Source organism: Coffea eugenioides, chromosome 5 (assembly GCF_003713205.1).
Source record: "Coffea eugenioides isolate CCC68of chromosome 5, Ceug_1.0, whole genome shotgun sequence".
Taxonomy (NCBI): Eukaryota; Viridiplantae; Streptophyta; class Magnoliopsida; order Gentianales; family Rubiaceae; genus Coffea; species Coffea eugenioides.
The window spans coordinates 34601360-34610546 of NC_040039.1; the positions used below are offsets into that span (position 1 = coordinate 34601360).

The 9187-nt window shown below is 32.9% G+C and overlaps 1 protein-coding gene across 2 annotated transcripts; it reads left to right on the plus strand.

The window, feature by feature from the left end:
• Positions 1-2578: 2578 nt before the first annotated feature.
• On the plus strand, positions 2579-7426 carry LOC113772094 (plant UBX domain-containing protein 4-like). Of its 2 annotated transcripts, XM_027316639.1 has the most exons (5): positions 2579-3136; positions 6023-6174; positions 6256-6308; positions 6641-6689; positions 6863-7426. In XM_027316639.1, exons 1-5 carry the CDS (start codon positions 3075-3077, stop codon positions 6913-6915), a joined length of 369 nt encoding a protein of 122 aa, XP_027172440.1. In that variant the 5' UTR covers positions 2579-3074; the 3' UTR covers positions 6916-7426. The 2 variants fall into 2 exon arrangements, with proteins under 2 accessions (XP_027172440.1, XP_027172439.1); XM_027316638.1 differs by having other exon boundaries at positions 6641-7426.
• The last annotated feature ends 1761 nt before the right edge of the window (positions 7427-9187 follow it).

Sequence of the window (9187 nt, forward strand, 5' to 3'; positions counted from 1 at the left end):
AAAAAAAAAATGTGTGGTTGCTCTTGCTATCCACCTTGTGACTCTATCCATTCATGCTGTGGTAAAGGTGAAAATCAAGAAAGCCATAATTTGCATAATACATTTCCCATATACTGCTATTACTCTAGTTCTCTTTCCATTTATCTACTTTGGTTAGTTTCTTTTGTTATTTCCACCTACTTTCTTGTTATCTAGCATAATCAAAGTATAGTAATTATTAGTTTCTATTTTTTCTTCAAAGATAATATAGGGAACAACCTTGATTTCAATATTTTTGAGAAAAAGCAAACTATATGGAAATAATATGTAAATGCAGGTATATAGCAAGAATTGGTTGGGATGGATAAACAATGTCTTTTATGTCAATGTTGCGGTCCGTCATGGTATTATGATTGAGGCCCTTTATAAAGTAGCTCAAACAACTTGGATAAATAGATCAATAAAAGACATTAACAAGCTTAATATTTGACTATGCAGAGGTCTCCTTTCATTATGCTTTGCTTCTTTACAATTGTGTGTTGATAGCGATATTATTTGGTAATTAAATCTTATATATAGTGACGGCATATACACAATCATCGTTGGAATAATGAGATGTGTTTAAAAGTTGATTTTTAAATTCTTTTGCATAGTTATTTTTTATCCAACGTTGACAGTGTATACATTGTCATTGTCTGCATAGGAAAAATTAATCCACTAAACAAAATAAACAACTGATAATAAAACTATATTTGTAAATATTTAACATATTGCCTGAGTATTTTATGTTGGTCACCATTTTGTTCTCCCGAGTAATGTATTACATTTTCACTGATAATAAAACTATATTTGTAAATATTTAACATATTGCCTGAGTATTTTATGTTGGTCACCATTTTGTTCTCCCGAGTAATGTATTACATTTTTAAGAGAAAACTAACCAATTTATGCATATAAACTATTATTTGAAATAAGAAAACTGAAATTACTTTGGATTTCACAAGGACAAAATTGGATCAAGAAGTTATTGGATTTCACAATGACAAGAATTTAATGCATCTAATGGAGTTTTGGAGGGGAAGGAAGAATGCACTATTTTGGCCCCTTTCATGATAAAAAAATACATATTAAGGAGAAAATAACAATAGGAGTTGAAAGGATATTTTTACCAATCACTAGCAGGATGAAATTTACTATAATTTTCTAAAATTTAGTTAATTATAGTGGACTACGATAGTTTAAGGTAGTAAATTTGAAAGTTAAGAGTGCAAATTGCAATTTGGGAGTAGTTACAGTGCAAACGCAATTAATCATTTATTTTTTGAATGTAGGCTTCATATGGTACCCTTTTGTTTCAAATTTATTGCACTTTTATATATATTTCAATGATTTTAGGACTACATTCTCATATCACCGTACATATTACTAATTATTCTAATATTTGTACCTAATAAATACTTTATAGAATGTTTTTTGCAAATTTTATGTAGAAATGTACTATGAAACATATGTATATTTGCCTTAACAATTCCTGAAAATTTGCCATGTATTATACCAATGTCTTAAATAATATGATCGTTTAATATATTCTATGACTACATTTGCTTTTTTTTTTTCGAATTTTAAGAACTTGAAGCACTCATGTTCTAAATATTTGGGACTAAAATTGCAATTCTTTCAAAACAAATGTTGCATAAAAACAAAGAAATCCTGTAAGCTAGTGACTCATTCTCGAATAACAAAATGTATTTACTTATCAAGTCTAGGGTAAAATGCAATGGATTGTTTCAAGACCGAACCCCATTATTTTTCTTTTTTTGAATGAAGCGATTCCACCAAAAAAAAGTTCACTTATATTTACACCTACCAATTCGACATAAATTTCAAGATATTTCATCGAATCATATGATGAAGAGATTCTATTTGTCTTGTTCCTTGAACTAAATGAAACTTTTTTTCGAAAATTTATGAATCCCGTTACTAAATACTAAATTTAGTATTTAGTAATTTCCTTTTTTTTTAGTATGAGATAAGGGTATCTCATCTTAATAATGAATGGAAGAATGAAAGTGAAAGGAATAGAATTTAACCCCCTTTTGGACCAACGACTCCCTGATAAATCCTTTGTGTTATTTCTACTTTTTTGATTTTCTTTTTATATTAGACTAAATAAATACTCCTCCGTCCTACTTTGATAGTTTTGTTTTTTTTCACACAGTTTAAGAAAAAGTAGTTAACTTTGCTAGAAAAGTAAATTTAGATTGCTATTTTCCTAAAATACCCTCACATTAAATATGGTACAACTTTATGGGAACTTGAATTGATGGTAAAAAAAGAATCAACTCTCATTAAATGGGATAGGTTTATAGTAACAACTACTTACATTGAATAAGGGTATTTTAGAAAAATTAAAATACAACTACATTCTTCAATTGGAAAGTGAACTACAATTTAGAACAAATGAAAAAGGAATACAGGACTATCAAAGTGGGACGGAGGGAGTATAAGATTTCTATAACTAGATAGTCAAACATGGTAAATCCCCATATATAAAGAAAAATAAATAACTCATATAACACAAATTCCTAAATTCAAAATTTCCATCTTCGTCGCCGCTTTCCCGATCCTCGACGCCGAAACCATCTCTTAATCTCCAGTGAATAATGGAAAATCAACGGGCATTACCACCAGTGGAAAGCGAAGCAGAAGAAGCTACACTCAACCACAGCTCTCTAATTAGCACTTTTTGTGAAATCACTGCCGCTTCTAAATCGGAAGCCCAATTTTACTAAGAATCCCACAATTTTAATCTCAAAGCCACCAATCCCTCCACCGTAGTCGCCACTGCTGCCGTGAATGATACTCAGCAACCTTGATCGCCAACTCAGTCTGAGTCCTACTCTCCTTCACAGTCTCAATCTCAGTCTTCGAGTCCTTCTAACTCTCGATCACTATCTCCTCTACCTCCTTGCCATTCTCAGTATAATCTAAGGTCGTCGAATTCGAAAAGCTCCATCGGTGGTACCGGAGCTAGTGGGTGGAGAGGAGAAGTGAGACTAGGACGCTTGTTGATCTCAATCGGTAGCCGATATGTGATGATGGTTCTGATGACGACTCTGATGAGCCTCAAGAGTATTATACCAGTGGAGAAAAAAAGGTAATTTTTTGGTGCTTTTGCTTTTTTACTTTGCGTTCGATTTCCCCTTTCGTATTTTGTAATTTTTGTGATTTTATATTACTTCGCAAATTTGCTTGGTATATTGTGCTTCCCGAGTTAATGGATTCATTATTGTTTTTAAATATTGTTTCCGCCTACAAGCATGCTACAGAGCATATAAAATTGTGTTTATCAATTGGCATTTGCTAATTGAAAACCTTTTGTGATTGTTCCTTAAGTTATAAAATCTTTATCTTTTGCACTATTTAATATCTGGCTTCCAAGTTTGTTCGGTTTCTATTTGAGATCTTACGAATGGGTAGAAAGCGAAAAGTAAAGCAACTTGGCTATTGGTCTGTTGTTTAGGAGATTATTTGGATATAACTTATTGTTTTTTGTGCCAATTATTGCTTCAACTCCTCTTGGCAATTTTTTGAATGATGTTATTTATAGATAATTGGAAAATTTGGAATCTAGTAGTACATTGTCTCTTGATTGAATGGAATAGCAGATAGCATTGACTTAGTACCATTATTCAACTTAACCAGTTGCCCTTTGGGAGGGTCAAAGAGTCCCATCCGTAGATGTGGCAATTTTAGCATGGTGGGAATCCCTCTTCGCTTGTTCTATAGCTGACTTATTTTTTTCCAGAGAATTAGTTGAAAGAATGTATAGGGAGGTGAGTGGAAGTGATTCATATATAAATGCAATTTGAAGTTGAAGGATTTTGCAGTATTGCCAAACACATTTGTGTTGTATGGAGTGGCTTTCACTAATTGTTGGATAAGGTGCATGCACAATTGTCACGAATGTGTGGGAAGATTAAAGCTACACCTTGTCATTTATAAATTATTTAGTCTGAATCATTTACATTCATTTTTTGACAAGCATATGTAGAGACTGAGTGCGCTAATGACATGTGGTGCTATCTTGTTGAAGAACTAAAGCATAAGTTCCAAAGCATTTTTCAATGAGTCGGAACCTGTGATAGCCTCCTTAGATCTTAGAAAAGGATAAAAAGATCTAAATTGTGGATTTGTTTCCATCTTGATTGCTGTTTTAGACTCTTTGGCACTTCAAAATTGAAACTGAAGTAATTGTATCCCTTTTAAGACTTAAAAGCCAATTTATGCTACTGAGTGGTAATGTCAATGTTTTGATTTTTGCTGGTTCATTGCTTGGTCGGTCCAATCTTGTTGAAGACCTAAAATGTAGGTTCCAAACATTTTTCTATGAGCTGGAACCTGTCTTGGTCCTTTTTAGATTTTGGTATTAGATCATAAGATTTGAATGGTGTGTTGTTTTGTGTCCGGAATGCTGTTTTTGGCTCTTCAGGATTGAAACTAAAGTAGTAGTACTTAAAGGCCCAATTTACACTATTAAATACAATGTCCTGTCCATGTTTTGGTCTTTGCTATTTGGTGACTGACAGGAGAGAGAAGAAAGTGATGGAATGTGGGGCGGAGAGGCTTTTTCTTAAGGGGAAGGGAACTATTGTCTTGTAAATAACTAGAAAATGAAAGATAGTTAGAACATGTGTAATTTGCTGGAGAATGGTGATAGTGTTGGGTATAGAAACTGGAAGATCCCAAAATATATAGGATTGGTAAGCTCTATATTGACCCAAAAAATGGAAAAGGAAAAAAATATATTGATGACTAAACAGATAGCTTTTGGTGCTTGGGAAACTACCCAAAAAGACACTCTAATAGGTGACAACTTCAACATTTTATTCATGTAAATTGTAGTTTAATATGCATAAACAATAAATAGACAGTAACAACAATGCAACAATTGCAAGAGCATTTTGGTAGTCTTTCTTTACAAGTTATTTAAGTAATGGAACAAATTTAAGCAGCCAATTGATAAGCTGTAGCATCCAGACAAGGAAGAAATGAAGTCTGAGCATTAGGATGTTGCATGCTTTGCATGTTGTGAATTCTGGCAAGAAAGAATAATTGGGCTCTTTTTTGTATGATAAAGCTCAATCTTGCATAAGAAGGTAAACATTTTTGTATCTTTTGGTTGCAATACCTATTGCTTTACATGAAGAACACTTATCTCTTAAAAAACATAGAATTAGTTAGAAGTGGTGAACATTAATAATGGAGTATCAACATAAAATTTGGAGTTCCCCAAGAAAACACTAGAAAGAATATTTTGAAAAGGGTTATCTTTGTACTTCTTGTTTTTTCTCCGTGAATGCAGAGCAAAAGACAGAAATATAAGTTGTGGCAATGACCTCAATCTGAAGCTACTCCTGGCTACAAGTAATTAAAACCTTTTGTTTCTTAGCATTACAAAGATGCGTCCCTAGAGCACCACATCGTGGGAACAAGTATTGGAATTTTGTTTTTGTTCTGCTTTGCTAAACAATGTGTGTTTCTTGTGGCAATTGTTTGGAAGTATTTGCAGCATCTCTTATGCACCTTTAGGTGATGTGAAGTTTAGAACCATAGACGTGCATACACTTTGGAAGCATTCATAATTAGAGGGTATATTTACATATGAAATTTTCATTTGATATGTTTTGATTGTTTTCCCAAAAGTGGTTGGGTGGGAAACACTAAAAATGGCTTTTTAAGCCATTAGAAATTGATTTTTCTAAGATGAAACCAATTGACAAACCATAAGCAGGTTCTTAAGATGTGATTGAATATATGGATTATTTGTTTCTTAGGTGCAAAACAATGGTTATTTACCTGGTCTTTTGCAAGTTTATAGAAGTTTTGATGTTGATGGTGATACTTGATAATTTTCTTGTCTTAGATATAGATAAAGCTCCTTTTATTTACATAGGACTTGGACCGTAATAGCCATAGAATATGCTAATGTAACCTTATTGAACTATTTACTTTATATTTTACTAATTCTTTCGGTGTATAGTGGAATGCTTGTTCAAGATCCATTCAAAGCAAATGACATTGATGCAATATTCAATCAAGCAAGCCAGGCCGAAGCTGTTGAAAGAGCTGTTGAGCACCTTCGGCCGTCTTCAAGTTCAAGAAGCTTTACAGGAACCGCAAGATTACTTTCTGGTGAGACATTGTCTTCTACTCCTCAGCAGCCTGAAGTTGTTACTCACAATATCATCTTCTGAAGCAATGGTTTCACAATAGATGATGGTCCCTTGCCAAGATTAGATGATCCAGCAAATGCATCCTTTTTGGAGGTACTGTTGGAAGTAAAAAGGAAGTTTGTAGGCTTTTTTTTTTCAGCCTCTCCGAAAACTTGGTCATTTTCGCCATCATATACATATTATCAATATGATCCTTTGGTGTGCCATTCACTTGATTTAACTAGTCCTCAATGATTTTCGTTGGGTGTACGAAATGCTAAAGGTTCAGTATTCTTAACATTTCTCTACAGTTTGATTATCAAGTCTGTTGAGTTCAGAGTCTAATTGCATCTTATAATAAAAACTCAGACATGGAACTGGTCCAAATTATGCCAACATCAGTCTTGACTACTGCTTCTTGTTATTAATTGTTTATGTCAATGCAGAGCATCGGGAGGTCTGAGTGCCCCAGGGAGTTGCAGCCAGCAAATAAAGGTGCTGCAATCCATGTTAATCTCCTAAGAAAGGAAGAAAACTACACTATATGTGCTTACTCCTCCATCTTCCCATTGTTGGTCTTCAACCTGTGCTACTACAATTTCACATTGATTTTTCACTGCCTCTTCCTTGATTCCCTCTTATACTTTTTAACTGAAATAATTCTCCAGGTACCAGACAGGGGTCATCTCCCATTTCAGGGAGTTGGAAGAACCTTAGATAGCAGCAGCAATATCACATCCATGGAGCCAACTGTTGTTGTCTCTTCTCTTATTACTGCTCCAGCCCCAACCACAAGCCTAGTAGTTGATCAAACCACTACCTTCTACGTTGATTCAGCTAAAGTTGGCAGATGGTACATGAAAGGTATCATGTTTTAACAATCACCACATAATAAGAGATATCTGCGGCTTCATAGAAGCGTCAAGGCCTAGTGGATCCGGGGCTTACCAACTTCAAACGGTTGGGTTTCCATCGAAATAGTTGACTGCTTTGGATCAGACTATTGAACAAGCTGGACTGGCAAACTCAGTTGTTATCCAAAAACTTAAGATTTAAATTAGGCAGATTATACCAGTTACATTGTGAAGCTGAAATCTATTTTACATCATTTGATTTATTATTTTTTTGTATACATGGAATTCAACTTATGTTGCATCATAATATATAGTTGCTTTCTTCGATTACTTTCGCCTTACCAAGGGAAAGCTTGTGCGCTTGCAGAAATGAGCAGAAAAAAGCAGAAGCAGTTGAAGTTTATAATAACATGCTACTAAATAGGCGAGAACAAAAAAACTCTCATAAGTAAATTATCCGATCGAATTGGTTATCCGTGTGAAGACAACTGCGAATGTTGCTGCTGGTTTCTGGTTTCATCTATTTGGAAGTTCACATAATAACTAAAGTCTTCATGTGAGCATAACCGGCGATATGTTAGATTGATAATCTTCTTGTTTGAGCAATTTTTATCCAAATACCAATGTTATATTCAGTTAGTCAATCTCATATATTCTTATTGATTTTGTTGGGATCTATTGTCCACTAATTGTTCTTTTTCTTCATCTTTCACATTAACATACCAACAGCTTTATTTTGCTCTCCCACACTTCCCCTCCCATTCCCGCCTTCCAATTCCGTATTTTACAATATTTTTCATTTTCTTGAAATCTTTGCAGTATGTGGTTCAATGCCTTTTGGATAATATTCTTCTCCACTTCGGCATTACTATCTCTCTATCACTATCAATAAATTTTTCTCGCTTTTTTTCCCTTTTCTTTTTGCTTTTATTCCATTATGTTTTTTTAATCAAATAATCTCTACTCACAGTTTTTGGAGTGATCATAAATTTTGATTAAATTTTGGATACAATTTTGTTGCAATTATAGTGAGATTCAAGTTCTCATTTTTTGAGTAATTTTTTATTGGCACTATTGTAGTGTTTTTGTTTTTTCTTTAAGTTGATTTGTTTTCATTATTCTGAATCAACTTCATAGACAAAATTGCTTCATACATCTAGGAAATTGTTTAGATTTGTTAAGTTCATCATACTTTTGGATTGGACTTTTTGATGAGGTCTTACTGGTACATTCATCTTTTGATGATCTTGTGGTTGCTGATGAACTTGTTGGATTAGGATGTAATTGTTGCAACCTGTTTTTTTTCTAGGGATAATTTCTTTTGCTCCAGTACATGTAGTGATTTTTTTTCGGCAACCAGTACATCACTGCAAATTTTAATCAATTTGCTTTTATCCCTTCCATGTTATAGGTGCTTTTTATTTACCTACTTTTAGACAATGTCATCAATTTTAGCTAAACATCAAATCTTTATGGCGCAACGGTTGCTTAGTGGACAAGCGAAGAAGGGGTCATTAGGCCATATTTAATTCCAAGCTTATATAACTATGTATTTTTAATTCTTATATTTTATATTAGAGACCATCGAAAAGCTGTATAATTACTATTGTGATGTCATTGGAGCTCAATCCTATGGTATATACAACATGTTTTATTTTTTTTTTGAAATTTACTTGTTTTATTGTGCCTGTGTGCAGTTGATTTCCTTACAAACTTTACAATATTTTTCACTTTTCTACTTATTATATAAATTTTGACTTCATCACGTGTCCATATTTTCTAATATCTAGATTAAAGTAATTTTAATCTACATTGTTTGAAGGAAAAGTTCAACGCATGAATATTGAAGGAAAAGTGTATCTACAATTTTTGGATTATTTTCATTTAAACTGTTAATTGTTTAAGTTAAATCACGTTGTATTTGCAAAAATAAATTTTAAATACAACTTTAAAAATAAAAAGTAAGAGCTCTTTAAAGCAAAAGAATTATAATATAAGAGAAGATTACGGTAAAAAAGTCAAAACCAAATCAGTGAGTTATGAAAATAATAGATAAATAAATTAAACAGAGAGAAAAAGAAGGTAAAATAGTCAATTAAATTAGAGAGAGAAGAAAAAGAGTAATTAGTGGACAATAAA

Bases quoted from the DNA above. Each gene is read 5' to 3' on its own strand.
- LOC113772094 (XM_027316638.1), top strand. From the start codon at position 3,075: ATGATGGTTCTGATGACGACTCTGATGAGCCTCAAGAGTATTATACCA. The intron at 6,175-6,255 runs GTGAGACATTGT...GTTTCACAATAG, and splicing joins AACCGCAAGATTACTTTCTG to ATGATGGTCCCTTGCCAAGA. The intron at 6,309-6,640 runs GTACTGTTGGAA...ATGTCAATGCAG, and splicing joins CAAATGCATCCTTTTTGGAG to AGCATCGGGAGGTCTGAGTG.